The following is an 18380-nucleotide window of genomic DNA, read 5'->3' as shown; positions in this document are numbered from 1 at the left end:
TCCTTAAAAACTAAAGTTGGTCAAAAACAAACCAAAGCTGGATCATATGTAGACATTATTGCAAAAATTGGGTAGGCCATATCGTAGCTCACCAACACAACACAACACAACACAACTGTAACAATCATCATCCAACGCAATTCAGTCAGCAACCATACTAAGTTTGTCAATAAAAAAGAGTATAGACTACATATTATTTCAATATTCCATTTCCTTCACGCCGCCGACGAACGGCAGCGGACAAGGTGGCGGAGAGACCAGAGTAGAGGCCGACGACTCTCGACATGTTATCATTGATCTCGCATATGAGAGCGACGTTTTTGGCCAGATTATCGGGAAGTTTGGAGCGGTGGTTGTCGTTGACCTGCTGAATCAGACGGCGGTTGCGATCGAGCACCGATTGAACCTCTCCGAAGCTCTTGCTTAGGGCTTCCCACGTCTCAACGTCGCACAAGTCGTCCTCGTCTTCTTCGTCGTCGGAGAATCTGTGGCTGGCGGCGGAGATGAGGAAATTGGAGGCGTCGTTCATTGCGGAGGAGGATCAAGGGACTGAGCTTTCATGGTTTGGTGGTATTTTGAGGTTCCATTGTATGAGCAAATATTCTAAGGATCCGTTGAATTAGGCGGTGAAAAGCCATGGCGGTTATTTATTTTATAATCATTTTTCTTTTTTACCAAAATAAGTACTCCAGTTTTTCTTATTTGCAGTCCTTATCCTCTCCTACTATTTATAAACAATTAAACACGACAACATTATAATATCATTCTCGTTTTAATTTATACTATTAGTATAAGAAACTAAAGTTTAATTTATTCTTCAATTTATTTTTTTAATTTATAGTATTAGTATAAGAAACTAAAGTTTAATTTATTCATCAATTTATTTTTTTAAAGCATAAATAAAATCATAAATTGAACTTCATTTTTACATAAATTATAAAATTAATGATACTATTAATAATTTTTAAGATATTAGTATAATTTAATTATATATGGATAAAATGAATAAATTAATGTTCATATGGACTAAACAGACTTTATAATGCGTGATAAATTGTGCTTATGAAACTTTTCGAAATTATGACATATCATTGTTATTTTAATTAAAACTGATTAAGAGTGAAGGACAAAATGAAATTGACTGAAATTTACTGATTATCTTAACATGTGGGTGTAATACTTTGGTATCCATCATTTCCGCTTTGTTAAAAAATGTCAAAAATCATTTCCACATGATTCGACATTTTCGTTTTCATGAACCAGTCTAAAAAATGATAGCTTTAGCAAATTCTTTAATTGTTCAATTTTTTCATGCAGTCACGAGGGATAAACAGCAAATTTACAATATTTTATGACAAAATGACGGAATAATGGTAATGCATTAACACAAATTAAAATTTTCCAAATATCACAAACCCCATGAGATAGTACACTCAAGTCAACAATCAGAGATTGAATAATAATATTCCTCAAATCAACAAATTTGTACAGAATACAAATGGTGCCAATAATGCTTAGCTACAATTAGTTTATTTGCAGCCCACATTAAACCAAACTAGAAAAACCTAATCTGGAACAGAGTTAGTTCTCTTCTCTAACATTGTACACCTAAATCTTCATAAGATATCAACATTCTTTGAGGACTTCTTCCAGAGATACAAGGAAGGAATGTCAAAATATAGAACTGGTGCTAACCTGCCTAGGTTAATCACCGTCGCTGCCTGAACCCGAGTCGAGGAAGCTGAAATCCGTCTGCCCCTCGAGCCTCACGAGCAGTGTTCCGCGGTTCTCCTCAGACCATTTAATACCCTCTTTCTGCAGAAGACCAATGACCTGCGCACACGATTGAACAAGGTCAAAAAAGAGTCCTTGTAGATGACATTCAAACATGCATGTCAAGTTGGAAGCTTGATTCGATCTTACCGAGGTTTTCAGCTTCGACTTGCCAACACCATGGCTGCCACATCCAGTGATAACCCTGAATACCTTCACAGCTGGAGAGTTGCATGATAAAGAAAAGAAGAGTAAGTGTTGGAAGCTAAGAATTTCCAAAGTGACAATTAATCTTAGTTTGAAGAGGTGGTGTGGAATCCTACATCGGACGTATGCTCCAAACAGAAGGTGGAGCTTCAGAACCTTCATTGCTTGCTTAATATGTTGTCCGTGCAGATCGATTGTTATCATGTTTTCTATGTTCTTGTTCCTGCAATTCGAGAAATAGGTGAAACGGACAAATCTACTAACAACACCAGTCTTTCTTCAACTGTCAATAAGCCCACCTTGCAGCGAATATATCTCGGCTAGCCTTCACATCTGCCTCTTGAGCCTTCTTGTTTTGCAACTTCCCCTGCATCCATCCATAGAGATCTCGTAAGCATTACTACGCACTGTAAAATTTAACCTGATATGTGGTGACACACACACTAAGGGAGTGTTATACACACGTAAATACATGTGCAGAGAGGCATCTAAAGAAGAGTATAGCATGCAGTAACTAAATCCAAAGCTTATAGAAGGCAAAGCACTATTTAAAGCCATTGCTCAGAGGATATGGTAACATCGAATGTGAAGGAAGGAATACACTGTCGGTTAGCTTCTTGGATAGAATAATAAATCAATAGCAACCCCGCAGACAAGCCCCCTTCTAAGCAAGTGTGTATACACACACCAGAAGAGAGCATATGAGCTAATCTTAAGGTAAAATACCTGCTCAGAAAGATAAGATGCATAGCCTCTCTCCCCACTTGAAAATGCTGTAACAGCCTGCAGCATAATAAGCCTTCTCAGATTTAAGGGATCTAATTTGAAAACCAATTACAGCCATGTAAAGAAACAGCAGTCATGACCTTTTGATAGTATGATTTCATTGAATCCCAGTGCTCATGCGCAGTTTCCCTGAGCACATGATATTCGTCTCCTTGAGCTACAAGTTTGAGAGAAGTTAATTTAAGTTTGGGTTAGAAATAACATAAAATTTCTCGTAAGAGCTTATAAATTAGGGGCGAGTGACAAGAGAACACACAAGGAACAAGTAAAAGTGATGCAGCAGAGAACAAAAATCATCAGCATTCACCAAAAACATTTACAAGAGAATCCCACCAGTAAACATTTCTATCAGTACCATGGATATGCTGCTGCTGTTGTTCATTTTCATCATTAGATCCTTGACCAAGGGATACCATTTTCTTAACAATATTTCTCCAGTTCATTTTGTTTGGTTCTTGTTCGGCTTCCTTCGGCGTGGGCATATTAAACAAGGATTGCAACACCTTCTGAGGAAGTTCTGCCTCCGAGACTACTTTCTCTGATTTGCGGCGGGACCCACTGGATTGAGGAAATTTTGGATTATCCCTGAGGCAATAAAAATGAGCGATCCAGTTAAGCATCCACAATCCAAGCATCCAATAAGGAGATCAACTTCAACATGCTGAAACTAGTAAGTATCTTAATAGTATAATGCGTTTCCATCACTTGAGATTTGAGAACATACAACTTTTGCATGTTTTCCATTCTCACAATATATAGTGCTCTTCAATTATCTCCAATGCAGGATTTTCCTTGATGGACAACCCTCTGAAACACAATATGTTCCCTTGTAAATTGATCCATGGGTCATTTACAGGAAAATGTGTCTCAGAATCAGATGGTAAACGAAAGTAAACAATGAACTTATTCAAGAGATATCATTGAACACAGAAATTACTCAAAAGTAAAATTTGACCCATGATAAATTAAGAATTTGAGGAAGTAGAATGATTATGAATTTGTTTTTCTTATAGAGAATGGTTAACACTTTTAGTCTATGAACTCTGCACTCCGAAGTTCCGGTCGAACAAATGAAACTAATAAAACCATTCAACTTGGAAGTATAGTAAGACATTGATCATGAAGAAACAGAACAACTCATTACCAGAACAGGTCTCCTGAAAGCCACACATTGTCAGGTTCAACAAATGCTGAACGATAAGTTGAGTCAGATGTTCCATCAATTACCTGCAACGCAACAGTATTATAACATTTTATTATTTCATCCAATTCCAACACTAAGTAATACACCTCAGTTGTTGTCATATTCTATACCGTTTCGACCTAATGTAAATTGTCATTGCATTATTATGTTACTACCTACTAGCAAAGTACATGAGCATGCTCAACAGAAGATGAGTGAATCCTAACGTAGACTGTAAAAGATAAAAGGCAATCATTTTAGCATACATTTTCACTTGATTCACTGCTAGTAGACTCGAAATAGCCAGCGGGTTGCTCATTTGAGGAAGCTGACAATTCAAGCAACGTGTCCAAAGCCTGACAAATATAAGGCATAAAAACCCAGATATGAAATGAACTTGGAGTTTAGCTACTACCCCGATACTTCAAAAGGAAAAGACACATAGCATAGTTATTTCAAAAAACAAAAGTTTTAGGCAAAGAAAGAAAGAGAACTAGTGTCATTCACCTTATCTAGGTCATATCCGCACTGACCTGCAAAAGTATAGATCAGTTTAGGATACAAAGAATCTAGAACTATCCAAAACACATACTCACTTAAGTACAACCTACAATCCTTATTCCCCCAAAAGAATCTATTTCTATTCAAATTCAAGTGTCATCCTCTTCTATTCTTCCACATTCAACATTTCCTAGACAAAAAAAAAAAATAGTACATCTCATGGCATCACATCCTCCTCTTAAAATCAAAGATACTTCATATAATTACCTAAATCCAACCCCAAACCAATCCTCCAAATTAGGAACAAAAAACAACAAATAGCAAAAAGGAAAGTGTTGACACATGATCACAAACAACTCACACAATACATCGCTAACTACAGCCAGGCTTAATTCACAGTCATCTCCAAGCATCGAGCAGAGGAACTGCTCAGCCTCCTTGCTCCAATTCTCATCGAGAAAACCGTTACTTTTCCAAGCCTCCCTTTTAGGCACAGACCTAACATAGTCCTTCCCCAGCATATTCGACACAGTTCCAGCAGTAGCAACAACTCTCTTCATCTTAGGCCTACTCTTCTGCTTAAGCTCCTCTTCACGGAAACCATTCCCCAAACCAAACATATCGGAAGCATTCGAGCTCGAGCTCGAGCACGAGCCCATTTCATAGCTCCCGTTAGAGCTCGAACACGTGGTGCTCTGATCCTCCATCACTGCAGCTTTTTCAGGGATCTCTGCAGCCCTAATCGGAGCTTCCCGCAAAGACATCGAAGCAAACGCTTCCACCGCATTTTTCACGGATTTCTGCCCATTTTCTCCAGATCTTTTAGCATGAGTTTCAGCATTTCCATTCCTAGCGGCTCTCGATTTCTTCTTCCTACTTGTCATCTTCCAGAAATATAGATATATAACCCTACATATACACACAAACTATCTACAAAATCATGATCCCTTCACAACAGAGGTGCCGTTTCACATTTTTACGGTACGATTACAAAAGCAAACGGCAAAACCCCTTAGAAGGCAGAAGGAAGGAAGGAATGGAATTAGGTCAACGTCCAAAAAGGAGGAAAGCAGAAATTGGGACGTTTGATCCAATCATAGCACGATAATTTACGCGCTATATTTGAGGAAACAGAGAATCTCGATGAGATAAAAGGAAGATAAACACGAAATTGCGAAAAGGATCGATGATGAAATCCCTAATTTGAAAAATTAGGGGTCAAAAACGGTAGCAAAAAGGGGGGCGATTTTAAAAATATTTTCCAGAAGAGAATATTAAAAGGTTGTTTTTTGGCCCAAAGATGCGCCTAAAAATTAGGGTCAAGATGTGATGTGTGGACTCAAATTGAATTTCATACTTCCAATTTTGCCCATGCTTATATTCATTTTTTTAATACTATTAATATTGTTTAGCAATTAGGATTTTCTGTTTCAAACTTAGAAGAAAATTATCAGGAATAAAATGTTAAAATGTCATTACTCAATAGTTCTACTACTAGTAATGACATATAATTACTTACTGTATTAAATAGAATTTGGATCATAAATCGATTTTTCTTTCTGTAAATGAGTAAATCTGATTAGCACCTAAACTTTATATTGAATACGGACTACGGAGTATTAGATTTTTTTGCAATGACATAATCTCTGGATCATATAACATCTTTTCTCTCTGTAGATCTGATTAGCACCTAAATTTTATGTTCAGTATGTGCTCAAATAAATTATCGAAACATAGAGAAGTAGACCTTGCTGATTTGAAGACATACCTGATAAATATCATCAAATTCCAATCGGAACTTTTTCTTGAAAGGGCCAAATAATATTTCTACTACACGCGACTGGTGTTTATGGAGTTTGTTAGGCAGTTTCCCAATCAAATTAGTTTTCCTATCAATCCTCAAATTCCCTATACCGTTATATAAATTGGATTTATATTGAATTTATGAAAAAATTTAATTAACAAAAGGTAACTAGCCTTTAATATTTATCAGTTTTAACTCTTACTTTTACCATGTGGAGTAGTATATCACAACTTTTTCGATTTACCAAAAATATCTATCTTAATCTTTTTAAATCATCAGTTATATCATACTGTAATTTTTTAATATATAACCATTTATATTATGAAATTTCACTCCAAGGTTGAAATTGTTACATGACGTATCCAACTATTACTACTTACCTTTTTTTTTTGCCAAAATTACGTTGGAGTACACACAATAATATTAACTTTTTATATTGTTTTTTAGTTTTTAGATATAATTATTTATAAAATTGATTAAATTGATACGAATAAAAATATTGACGTAAATTTCATAAGTTGAAATAACTTGAATTAAACTAATACAATAAAAAAATTGAAGATAAAATTTATAAATTTTAAATATTCAAATAAAAAAAATATAAGTACTATATTTAAAGTTTAAATAAAATTAAATTTCAAATATTGTAATAAAACCAACTCAATTAATAATCACCCACAAATAAACTGAAATTTCAACTCAATTTATAATATTCAATCTCTCCCATCGATATCATTCACTGTATTCCTATTGGAATATAACCCAAATTATAAGCCACTTCTTGATTTGAATTATCTTAAAACTCTCGAACTAAATTAACTTGTTTTACTAAAATAAGCTTGTTTTATGTTTGTGAAAATAATATACTACCTCCGTCCCGGCTAATATGACATATTTCTTAGTCGGTACGAAATTTTAGAAGTTATTGGTTAAAGTGGTTAATTGGGAAAGAGAATATGTGTGTTGACTGTGGAAGTATTAGATGGAGAGAGAAAGAGAGTTAACTATTTAAATAGAAAGAAAAAAAAGTGGTTGAATGTATTAATTGGAAAGAGAAAGTTATCAAAAATAGAAATGTGCAATCTTAGTTGGTACATACAAACTAAAAAGTAAAGTGTGTCATCTTAAGTGGGACGGAGGGAGTAGTATATGAAGAAATAAATAAGGCGAAAATAGAAAACCACATAGACAATTTACATTTTTCGAAGACCATTAAATGTACTACATGCCTACATCTTTTGCCCTACCAAAACCTTCACACTCTTGCATCTTTCTTCTTCGTCCTCCGACTGCGTGGTGGCGAGGGCAGCACGAAGATACTGCCGCTCTACCAACTCAAGAAACATCTACGATTATAAGATTAAAGTGTGCTTGGAGTCGGAACAATCTTCGCCAGTGTCATCGCCTCTTTTATTTTTCAAATCTTTTTGCTTCCCCCTTTATTGATCCTTTGCCCGATTGGTGGTGGTGGGTGGACGCTGCATAGATTCGTCAAGGTATCCGGTTAGCTGACATGATCGGTTCCTCACAAGCATGGCTGGACAAAAGCTTTGGCTGCCCGTTGGAGGAGACATGGGTGTGATTTTCAACAAGTCTAGGCGAATCTTGTTGGCAGTCTCGGACTGGAAGAGAGGCTATTATCTTGGCTCTAACAAGCGCCATATGGAAGTCCTCGTGATCATTAGGCTTCACGAACACCAGTTCTCCGTTTAGCCTCTCGTTGCCAAGCATTTTCAACCTCCTTCGTTGGAGCTCATCCTTGACTGCCTGAAGGAAATTGCAGAGTACAGCAACAATCAGCAAAAGAAAGGAAATTGCAGAGTACAGCAACAATCAGCAAAAGAAAAGTTCAAGTAGCAATACAAGCATAATAGTAACATAAGCTTATTGAATCTTCCAATGATTCATATTTTGTGCTACTTAGGGCAAGAATTTTATTCTTAACCCAACTACATGAAGTAACAAAAATCCAAATCCACAAAATTGAAGACCAAGAACAGGCAAATGAGTATACATACCAATTCCTCAAATCCATATGATTTGAGAAGCAGAAATGTTAAAGAGTTCAATTAACAATTATCACAGGTTTTGATAAAAGAAACTGACACTGCTACTGAGGTAATTATCTGCTTAATTATAGAGGAATAACAAATCCTCTGCTACAGCCTACAGAGTTTCAAACAAATTAAGGAAACATGCAATTGATAATTTTCTCAGGCAGTTGACAGCCAGAATTATCAGCACTTCAACAATCTCAAATCATACAATTATGAAAGCATGCAATCAACTCAACAGCTAAATTAGAGAGAAAATCGAGACCTAATTGATCATAGTAAAAACAATTAGAGAGAGAGAGATTGATTTTACAGACGAACCTGCAAAACCCTAGAATCAAATTTGGGCAACCCGAGCTGCCCGACGGTGAGGGAGCCGAAGAAGTTCCCCAACAGGGCGGCATCGGGCACGGGCAGCCCCTGGACCAACCCCGCCACCAATCCGCCGAGGAAGCTATCTCCAGCCCCCGTCGGATCGACCTGCACGGTAGGAAAGGGGGCAATCCGCTGCTCCGCATTCCGGTAATAAACCGTGCACCCTTCCTCCCCACTCGTCACCACCACGCAGCACTCCTTCCTCGCCGCCTCCACGCCGACGTACGGCGCCTCGTCCGACGACGCCTTCAGGAACCCGATCCGCGGCACCAGGTGGCCGAATCCGGAATCCCTAAGATGCACGAGGCTCACCGTCCCGTCGTCGGGATCGAACGCACGAATTAGGGCTTGGACGTCGACGAACACGGTGTCGCAGATGTCGAGCATCCTCTCGAGCGTCTCCGGCAGAATTTCCCCGCCGACGCCGACGGCCATCCCGAACTCGAACCGCCGCGAGGCCGGGAGGTCCGAGGGGGTGATCGGGGCGCACGATTCCACCCGCTTCAACACCCGATCGTGCCGCTGCACCTGCGAGGAGAAATGCGCGTGGAACGCTGTCGTTTTGGAAGAGAGGGAGACGGAGGGGGGCCGCGCGACGGAGTAGGCGAAATCGGAGCCGACTTTGGAGACGAAGGTGGAGGAGACGGCGGCACCGTCGAGGACGGCGGAGATGAAGGCGGCGGCGCCGCCGAGAGACTCGGCGAGGACGACGCCATCCTTGAGTAGGACGTCGTGGCAGTAGTTGCCGACGACGAGGCAGGAATTAGGGCAGCGATTTTCGATCATTTTTTGGGGGAATTAGAAAATTGGAGGCGTTAGTGAATGGGAAACGCCATTGAAATGCAGAGAAAAGGGAAGGGGACAAAAATGGGAGGGGCGATTGGTGGCAACGCGTGGAGGAGTCGGGATAGGGTTTGATTTGATGCTTTGAATTCAAGCTAATATCTGCAATTGAATTGGAGATTGAGCGAACATTTGAAAATCTATGATTCTGTTTTTTTGATTGCCCGATTTGTTCTCTATTGTCGAATATATGCTCTTCACCAAATCCCGTATTTTGAAATTCATGAACTCGTTCGTCTAATTCAAAGCATCAATTTAATTTTTACTCATTACCCAAATAAGTATAATTAAACCTTTTATATTTAATTATTTTGGTTTATACTTACGGTAAGTTACTATTTATTAGTGAGTTGGATTATTTTATTCCGCAAGATGGTATTGTATTAGGGAGATTACTATTTTATTCCGAGTATGAATAAAAAGTAATGTTATGTGTACTTCATTTCTTTAACAACGTTCTAATGGAAGTTAACTTGTATATAATGTATATTTAATTTTACAATTTGGCCTAATAAATAAATATATTTAAATAAAAATTCATTTTCATTTTTTTATTGTTATTTTTAATTACTCTACCAACTCACCAACACTATGCAAATTAATTTATCGCTGTGAAAATAGACGGACGTTGATATTGTAAACGGAAATACGACAAAATGAGCTTAGTCACTCTCACACGTGCTGGAAGACAAACTCTAATTAATTTTATTCATTTTTTGATAAATATAGCAGTTCCCCACGTGTCCCCATTCTCTGCATGTCGTAGTTCGATTTCGACTTTAAAATATTAATGTTTAGAATGTGGTGAAAAAATCAAATTAAAAGCATCTCCACCGGCGGACCGGACGCCACTGAAGTCCGATCGGACGCCCGCCATAGTGAAAGTTTAGGTCGGACATGGACGTCCCGTGAAGAAGTCGGATATTCACGGATATCCTTGCGACGTCCGACCGGACGTCCGCCATTGTGGCGTCAGTCGGACGTCACGGTAGGACGTCCAAGTTAAAATTTAATTTTTTATTTTTTAATTTTAAAACTCTATAAATACGGCTCGTTGAACTTCATTTCATTCACACCACTTGTGTTGACAAGTTTCTCTCTCTCATCTACAAGTTTCATTTCTACTATAAATGGAGTATAATAGGAACTCTCCCACCACGAGCGGATCAAACACACCCATGTTTCCCGCTGAAACGGAGGGAAACTTTAATGCGGGGATGAATCCCAAAATGGCAGGGATGGCGGGGATTACTCCCCAAATGTTCCACAATATGTACAATTGGATGGTCAGATGGGTGGGATGATGCCTGGGGCAGCGGGGATGGGCGGTATGACGCCAAATATGGCAGGGGTGGGTGGGATGGTGCCCAGGGCCTCGAGGATGGGGAGTATGACGCCAAATATGGCGGGGATGGGTGGGACGATGCAGCACAGGAGCCCTCAGACACCTATGAAATCTGTCTATCGCCCATAATAGATTTGTTATCCGATGATTCCCCTAGTACTGTTCCGGAGACTCAGAACGCCGACATCGAGGCTTTCTCTTTTGAGGAGTTGGGGCTATCGCCGATCCGTGAGACTCCCGGTGAGGCGGAGCCTGCTGCAAGGGGCAGGGCCAAAGGCAAGGGCAAGGCCAGGGGCAGGGGTAGGGGCAAGGGCAACGGGAAAGCCCCGAGCTCTTCCTCGCAAACGGGGGCAGAGGAGGTGGAGGGTGAGGAGGAGCGGGAGAAGAGGTCGATCTGGACCGTGTGGGAAAACGTCGCGCTTGCGAAGTCCTAGGTCGGTGTTCCGTATCGACATTTTAATTCCGTAAATTTTAATTCCGTAAATTGAGTAATTGTGAATTTATTTTATTGCAGGAAGTCCTAGTGGAAGTTCTAGTGGAAGTCCTACATTGTGGAGTGGGATGGAAAGTCCTAGTGGGAAGTCTGCCACCGGTGATGCTCTAAGGAAGCACACTCCTGATCTATGCAACTTTTCTATCTAAATTCCAATTCTAATTTTTTATTTAAGAATTGGGGACTCATAATTAAAGTATATATGAATGTACATACCAAATTTAAGAAGTTCGAGTTTGTACAATTATAAATAAATGTTCTAAATATTTTTTTGTTGAAAATAAGGGTTGCTTTAAATGTTTTTAAATACTAATACTCATGTAAATTAATTAGAAAATTATTACACTTGTGGGCTTTGTTTCTACTTCTTATTCCGGTTAGTTTTCAACTTGGAAACTAAGGCCTTCGTGAATTGGGCCTTATTATCACTTAAGACGTAGGTTTCAAATATGGGCCTCGAACACCCACTCCATCTACAAAAAGTATGCATTAAAATTAAGTGTTTCACAAAAGCATAAAATATTCACTATGGTGATAAACAAAAAAAAATCATTCATCAATATTATTAATTTTTTTTTAAGAGCTCTATGTATCACCAGATTATCTTTACAGGTGTTAATTAAACAACGGACACATGCACTTCGATAATATACATGGATATATGCCTAGAAAAATGATCAACACAAAAATGTACCTCTATAGAAAATTTAGACTAAATCCTGATCATAAGATTTGTCAATTTATCCAGACTAAATCCTGACCATAGGATTTATCAATTTAATGGTCAATAATGAACCAAAAATACGAAGGGTCATTAAGCAGTTTTAGATCATACTCTCGCTGTCCCAACTAATTAAGTTGAGTTAAAACTTTTGGGTACGAAGATTAAAAAATTGTGTTGAAAAGTAGGAGAAATGTATAAAACAGGAGAGATAAATAGAGAGTAAAGTAGATGATGGAATAAAGTAAGAGGCGTTAGATATTTTGTTTTTTTATTAAAAAAATGAAATGATTCAACTTAGTTGGGACATTTTAAAAAAATACAACTCAACTTTATTGGGACAGAAAGAATTTTAAAAAATTCGAGTTTAAGGTCATGCTAAGAGCATTTTAGGTCATCCTTAATATAATAACCTAAAAATAAACTTAAAATAACTTAAAAATAACCTTTATAGGTTAGGTTTTGCGTTTTTGTATTAAGATTGATGTTTTTTTTTTTTTTTTTAATATCAAAACTCTATATACCAATGCATTCAAAAATCGATAATTGTTCCCAAATGAAATATTTAATCAAAAGAATTGGTTCATTACATCTCATCATTTCACCATACCTTTTTTCCAAGAATAACTCAACCAACACATCTAACCCTTAGGTACATAATTAATTAGAGGTAGCATGTTTGCACTGGATATATACATAGTAGGTTTTAAGTTTTGTGTTGTAACTGCTGAGAATAAAATGTATGATTGCTGACATCTTCACTTACGTAAACTAAAAATGCTAATTTACATAATTGACTTGAAGCATCCACACTTAAAATTTGAACCACCTCTTTGCAGGTAATAGACGATACAATTAGCAGCAATTATCAATTAAAAAACATTGATACTAATAGTTTTAGGACTAGTGGAATTGAATTGATGCTTTAATGAGCTAACATGATCGCAAGGCTGTCCTTACTCCTTATTCAATTATCACCATGTGGCATTTACAAAGATATATATAGAGAGAAGAAAATTTGGTCTAAAAAAGTGGAAGAATGCCAACAAGATGACGGCTAATATTCCAGTTATCAAGCAAGTAGTTGCTTCCCAGTCGCCAACTTGATTTCATTTGACTAGCCCACTCCCAAATCCGTTCCTTTTTTTCCAAATTAAGACTTCATGTTACGGACTCAATGTCTCACATCGGCCGTAAAAACAATCGGTGTATGGTTTATAGATTAAATGGTCTTTCTCTCCTAACAGACTAGTTTTTTGGGATGGGTTCTCTCGTTTAGTCTGTAACATTGGTGCTTTCATTGAGAGCCCTAACGGTTCGGAATTGTGGCCAGGCAAAGAACTCGCCATGACCAACAAGTATGTTAGGGGCCGACTTGGAGTGGTAGCCCATGGAGTATGGCCGAGCAAAGAACTCGTCGTGACTAACATGCTCGTAGCCATCGATAACTTGGAGTGGTGGTCTAGTAAAGAACCAGCCGTGACCAACGAGGACGTTGGCCTTTAAGAGGGGTTGATTGTTGTAAGAGCAATCGGTGTGTGGTTTATAGACTAAATTGTCTCCCTTCTAACGTAATAGTCTTTTGGGATGAGTTTTCCGGTTTTGTCCGTAAAACTTTGCTTCATAATTAATGTCTTATTTCATTTTCTGAAAACAAAATTAGACATGGGCTTGATTTGCTGATTATGGATATTGGAAAAATTACTTTTTATAGGAATGCAATTTCATAACAATCTCTTTAAAGATCAAAACTAGTGAATAATATAGAAAATAAGATGTATCGTTGTATATAGTAGCACGGTCTACTTTATTTTTATAATACCCGCGCCGAATGTATTGAATAGTCCTACCCATCTACAACTAGTCTTTTTGCAATTTCTTAAGGCCAAAGCCACAAATCTTTCCTATAAACAAGGAGTTTGATTGTTGAATATCTTTATATAATTAAGGCACTTGCACCTTTTTTGAAGCTACCATTAATGCCTAATGTTATAGGACTAGTATATATGCACCTTAGTTGGCTTCTCTTATTATAATTAGCCAAAAACAATAGAAACAAAAAATGGCTGCCAAATCTATTGCTAATGTAGCAATCATCTTTGGAGTCACAGGGCTGGTGGGGAAGGAGCTAGCAACAACTCTGCTTTTGCGTGGCTGGAAGGTGTACGGAGTCGCCCGTCGACCCGACATCTCGATGGCCACCATCACCACCCATCGGAGATACCAATTCGTGTCGTGCGACCTCTTAGACTCTCACGTGTATTCCCTAGCTATGGAGGGTATGGAGGGAGTTTGGAAGGAAATTGTTGCAAAAGAGGGGCTTGTGGAGACTGAGATGAGTGATTTGGCAAATTGGGATTTCTTGGATCAGATGTTTCGATGCCCATTCAAGATGTTGTGCAGCCGCAGCAAGATTGATTTGATTGGATTCAAGAGCAGGTACCATGTTTTGGATTCGATGGTTTATTGGATTGATGTGATGAGGAAAGATAAGTTAATTCCATGATCGATGAGTCTATCAAATTAAATTAGAGGTGTAATGATAAATTTGTGCTACACCACTAATTTGATTTGGGCATCTTGATATTTGTTATTGATATTATGTAGTGGAATATATTTGTATTTATCATTTTATTGTATATAATAAAATAATTCTTATTCGGTTGACTATATATGATCCAATCATGTGTGATTGACCTAGATTGATTCCTAATAAAAAGCATACGCAATTTGTGTTGAACTTCATGTTTTTTATTGGGTTACTTAAATCCTCAAATATTCGTTTCTTTTTTCTTTGGATTATATATTCGTTTCTGTTAGATTAACAAACTTTGGGATTTGTATATTTGGACTACATTACACATATAATAATACGACAAAGGTTGAGGATTGTGTGAATAAGAGTTAAAGTTGAATGTAATAGTGACAAGTAGAGTTTTTGCCAATCTTAATTCATGAAACTAACAAGCAAAGCCTCGTGCTTTGAGATAGTTGTTCTCATCTTCCGCTAATCTCGTCTAGGAGTCAATTACGAATATTGTTAATAGTATTAAATTATTTCAAATAGAAGTATTGAGAATTGGAACACATGTAATACCGCAACAAAATCATTAAAATATAACCTAATAATTAAATTTAATAATTACATTTTCTAAGCAGCAATGGACCATTTACAAATGGCGTGTATTACTTTGATTAATTAAATACATTATTCCTTCTAAGAATATATTATTCTTAACACGGAATTGAGTTTATACAGGGGATATATGTATTATTGCACTTTAAATATGGGATGGCTTATAATTCGAATGCAAGCAAAAGCTGAGAAACCGACTGTAAATGAGTAAAACGAACGTTAATTTATTATTCTAAATTAAGTCGGGATGCGTTATATTGCTAACTATTTAAGTTGCTAAATCTGCTAATTCATCAATACAGTGTATTAAAAATGATAATACGGTGACATCAAAATGTCAACACATATAGTATCAACATATTATATTGAAGTTCAACAAAATTATATGTTGACATTTTTATGAGTTATCAAGCTAGCAACTTAAGAAAGTTAGCAATTGATCACCCCTCGAACTAAGTATATACAAATAACTAAGACGTCAATCAACCACATATAAAAGCATAAATAAATTCATGTATAAAACATTAATTTTTTCTTATTTATAATGTTGGATCCCAAGAATTAAGATAAAAGTAGAATGTGATCATAGTATTATTTTTAATTTGGCTTCTGCTACATATTTTCGGCAGGTTTAATAAAAGAAAACAAACACATTTGTTGCAGCAAGCGTCAGAATTACAAACACACACACTAAAGAGGAGAAACAAGAGATTTGATTTCATCTTATCATCTTATGCTGAAACCACATACTCAATCATATAGTACAATTAAAGATCCTATTTACGTTTTACTAACTCTCCCAGAAAGGTAGCTGATAAGAGCATCCACAATAGCGGCTAGCCAATTCGCGTTGCTAGTCGATCGGCTAGGCAAACTATTGCAATCGGCTAGCCGAGAATCTGCCAGAAAATCGGCGTGGGCTAGCCGATTTGAGGGCGCTGGCCGCTATTGTGGCGAGCGATCAGCCAGCGCCAATTTTCGTTTTTTTTTTTTTTTGAAAACCTTTTTTTTTAGAAATTTGCACCTATATATTAACGCGATTTTAGTTTCATTTTCATTTCGCACCACTCCTCGGACTCCCCGATACCCGTGGGATGCGGATGGGCGGGCGCAAACGATGGGCCTGGGTCGTTTAACGTCCCCTTGGCAAATGTCGTTGATGGGGATGATAGGCTGGAGCGCCCGGGGGATGCGGGGGAGTCACGGGGGATGGTGGGGGCACTGGTGCGAGCGGCGTGGGCAGCGCGGCGGAGGAGGAGGTATGCCCCGATGTAGCGGCAGATGTGGCGAGGAGGGTCTGCAGCCCGGTATGCATCCCGGGATGGAGGGAGCCACCGGCGGGGGGGGGCCACGGTCTATCGTCCCTCTCTTGATTTTTGCACGGCTTCGTCTCACACGTCGACCCCAGTGGAGAGCGTAGTTCACTGGCGATAACCTTTTGTCATTGCATGAGATGGAGATCGATCTTGGGGAGCCGGACACTCCCGTTCCAGTTGGGTCGGGCCGCGCCGAAGAAGAAGAAGCCAAGGGGAAGGGCAAGGTGGTCGGCGAGTCGTCGCAGCCCGCGGTGACGACACCACCCACGCGGAGGAAGTGGACGGAGGATGAGTACGCCGACGTGGCCAAAGCGTGGTTGTCGGTTTGCGACGATCCACTGGTTGCGAACAACCAGTGGGTCGTCAACATGTGGGCGAAGATTAGAGCAGCCTACAGGAGGAACTGCCCGCACGGGAAGGACTACAACGGGGAGGAGTGCCGGAAGGGGTGGGAACGGATCAGGGCTGCGGTCGGCCGATTTTCGGGGTTGACGCCAACACCCTCCGCCCGGTGACTAGCGGGGGAATGAGGAGGACGCCCGGAAGGATAGCGGAGAGTCAGTTCCCCTTGCCGGGGAAGTATAAAGAGTTCACCTTCCGGGAATGCTATGTGTTGCAAGGACTCCGAGAAGTTCCGGGCGGGGGTGCGACGCCGGGTGGCCGAAGAAGCAAAGGCTGAACTATTCCGGCGACTACAGCGGCGGATCCCACGACCTCCCCCCGGATGCTGAGGAGTTTCCGTCCCCTCCATCCTCTACTCGTCGCTCTCGCCCGGTTGGCCAAAGGCGGGCGCAACGGGCAGTGAGGGGAAGATCCCCCTATCGCCCCAGGAGGTCATCTCGGCACCCCCCCATGCGCGTACACCTTATTCGCGCGTGCAAAAACGGAGGAACGGATGTTCGCGGTCTTCCAAGAGTGAAAGGCCGCAACCGACCCCATGGAGAAGAGGTTTCTCTACTCGATGCTCGAGAACATGCGGGTGGATTTGGATGCCTTGAGGACACTGGTGGGGGGTTCAGACGCGGGCTCAGATATCCCGGGTGGCGGCGGCGACGACGAGGAGTAGAGAGTGGCGGGGCTCGTGTGTGGAAGCCCTTTTTAAAAAAAAAAAAATCATGTATTTTTTTTTATCTATGTACCTTTTTTTTTAATGAAATGAATGAATTTTCCCGTATATTTCTCGTAAATTTAATTCCGTAATTTAATCGTAAATTTAATTTCATAAATGTAGTTGTTTTTGAATTATTTTTGTTGCGGCTGGCCTATTTGAGTAAATGCTGACGTGGCAGGTGGATTTTTAATACTGCTAATATGGCAGGAGAGAGAGTGACTGACCTATGACTGACCTATTCTCATTGTGGATGCTCCCTTAACAAAATCATACTATGCAACTCAAATGAAAACCATGAAACATGCTTGCTGGATATCTGAGTATCTCTTAGTTATTTTAGTATTATAATCATTCAATATTTTATTTCACCTACGCCCATAATTTTATACTTGAGCACGTTAGTTGTAAAAAAAATATAATTCTATTTAATGAATTAAGTGAAGAGAAATAATGTACGAATAAAAATAAAGACAGATAAAGAGACCAGAGAAAATAAATATGAAGAAAATAAAATAAATTAAATATGATATTTTATATATATATAAAAAAACTCAATTATAATACAACAATAAAAAATAACTCAATTATAATGAGATGCACAGATATAGTTATAAATCCAGCCATGCAAAGCTTGTGCTTGTGACATGCTATCAATTCTTAGGAAATGTCGAATCAAACCATTTATTTACCTTTATTTCAATAAAAGAAGCACAAGCTTCTTGACTAGAAGAA

At 38.8% G+C, this 18380-nt stretch overlaps 3 protein-coding genes across 3 annotated transcripts; all 3 read right to left on the bottom strand.

Annotated features, from left to right (window-relative positions):
• Positions 1-112: 112 nt before the first annotated feature.
• On the bottom strand, positions 113-625 carry LOC125200612 (protein EARLY FLOWERING 4-like). The gene has a single exon (XM_048098290.1). It carries the CDS (start codon positions 527-529, stop codon positions 194-196), a length of 336 nt encoding a protein of 111 aa, XP_047954247.1. The 5' UTR covers positions 530-625; the 3' UTR covers positions 113-193.
• An 808-nt stretch (positions 626-1433) lies between these two features.
• On the bottom strand, positions 1434-5696 carry LOC125201381 (SMR domain-containing protein At5g58720). The gene is made up of 11 exons (XM_048099467.1): positions 4812-5696; positions 4457-4482; positions 4216-4305; positions 3911-3993; positions 3122-3351; positions 2847-2923; positions 2707-2763; positions 2280-2347; positions 2097-2203; positions 1924-1994; positions 1434-1833 (listed from the first exon to the last, which is right to left on the bottom strand). Exons 1-11 carry the CDS (start codon positions 5332-5334, stop codon positions 1705-1707), a joined length of 1461 nt encoding a protein of 486 aa, XP_047955424.1. The 5' UTR covers positions 5335-5696; the 3' UTR covers positions 1434-1704.
• A 1633-nt stretch (positions 5697-7329) lies between these two features.
• LOC125202424 (inositol 3-kinase) lies at positions 7330-9749 on the bottom strand. The gene is made up of 2 exons (XM_048100818.1): positions 8630-9749; positions 7330-8021 (listed from the first exon to the last, which is right to left on the bottom strand). The coding sequence occupies exons 1-2, from the start codon at positions 9467-9469 to the stop codon at positions 7746-7748; spliced, it is 1116 nt and encodes a 371-aa protein (XP_047956775.1). The 5' UTR covers positions 9470-9749; the 3' UTR covers positions 7330-7745.
• Positions 9750-18380: the final 8631 nt, after the last annotated feature.

Source organism: Salvia hispanica, chromosome 1 (genome assembly GCF_023119035.1).
Source record: "Salvia hispanica cultivar TCC Black 2014 chromosome 1, UniMelb_Shisp_WGS_1.0, whole genome shotgun sequence".
In the NCBI taxonomy this organism is placed as follows: Eukaryota; Viridiplantae; Streptophyta; class Magnoliopsida; order Lamiales; family Lamiaceae; genus Salvia; species Salvia hispanica.
Note: the sequence above shows the minus strand (reverse complement) of the source record. Positions and strands in the feature narration are given on the sequence as shown.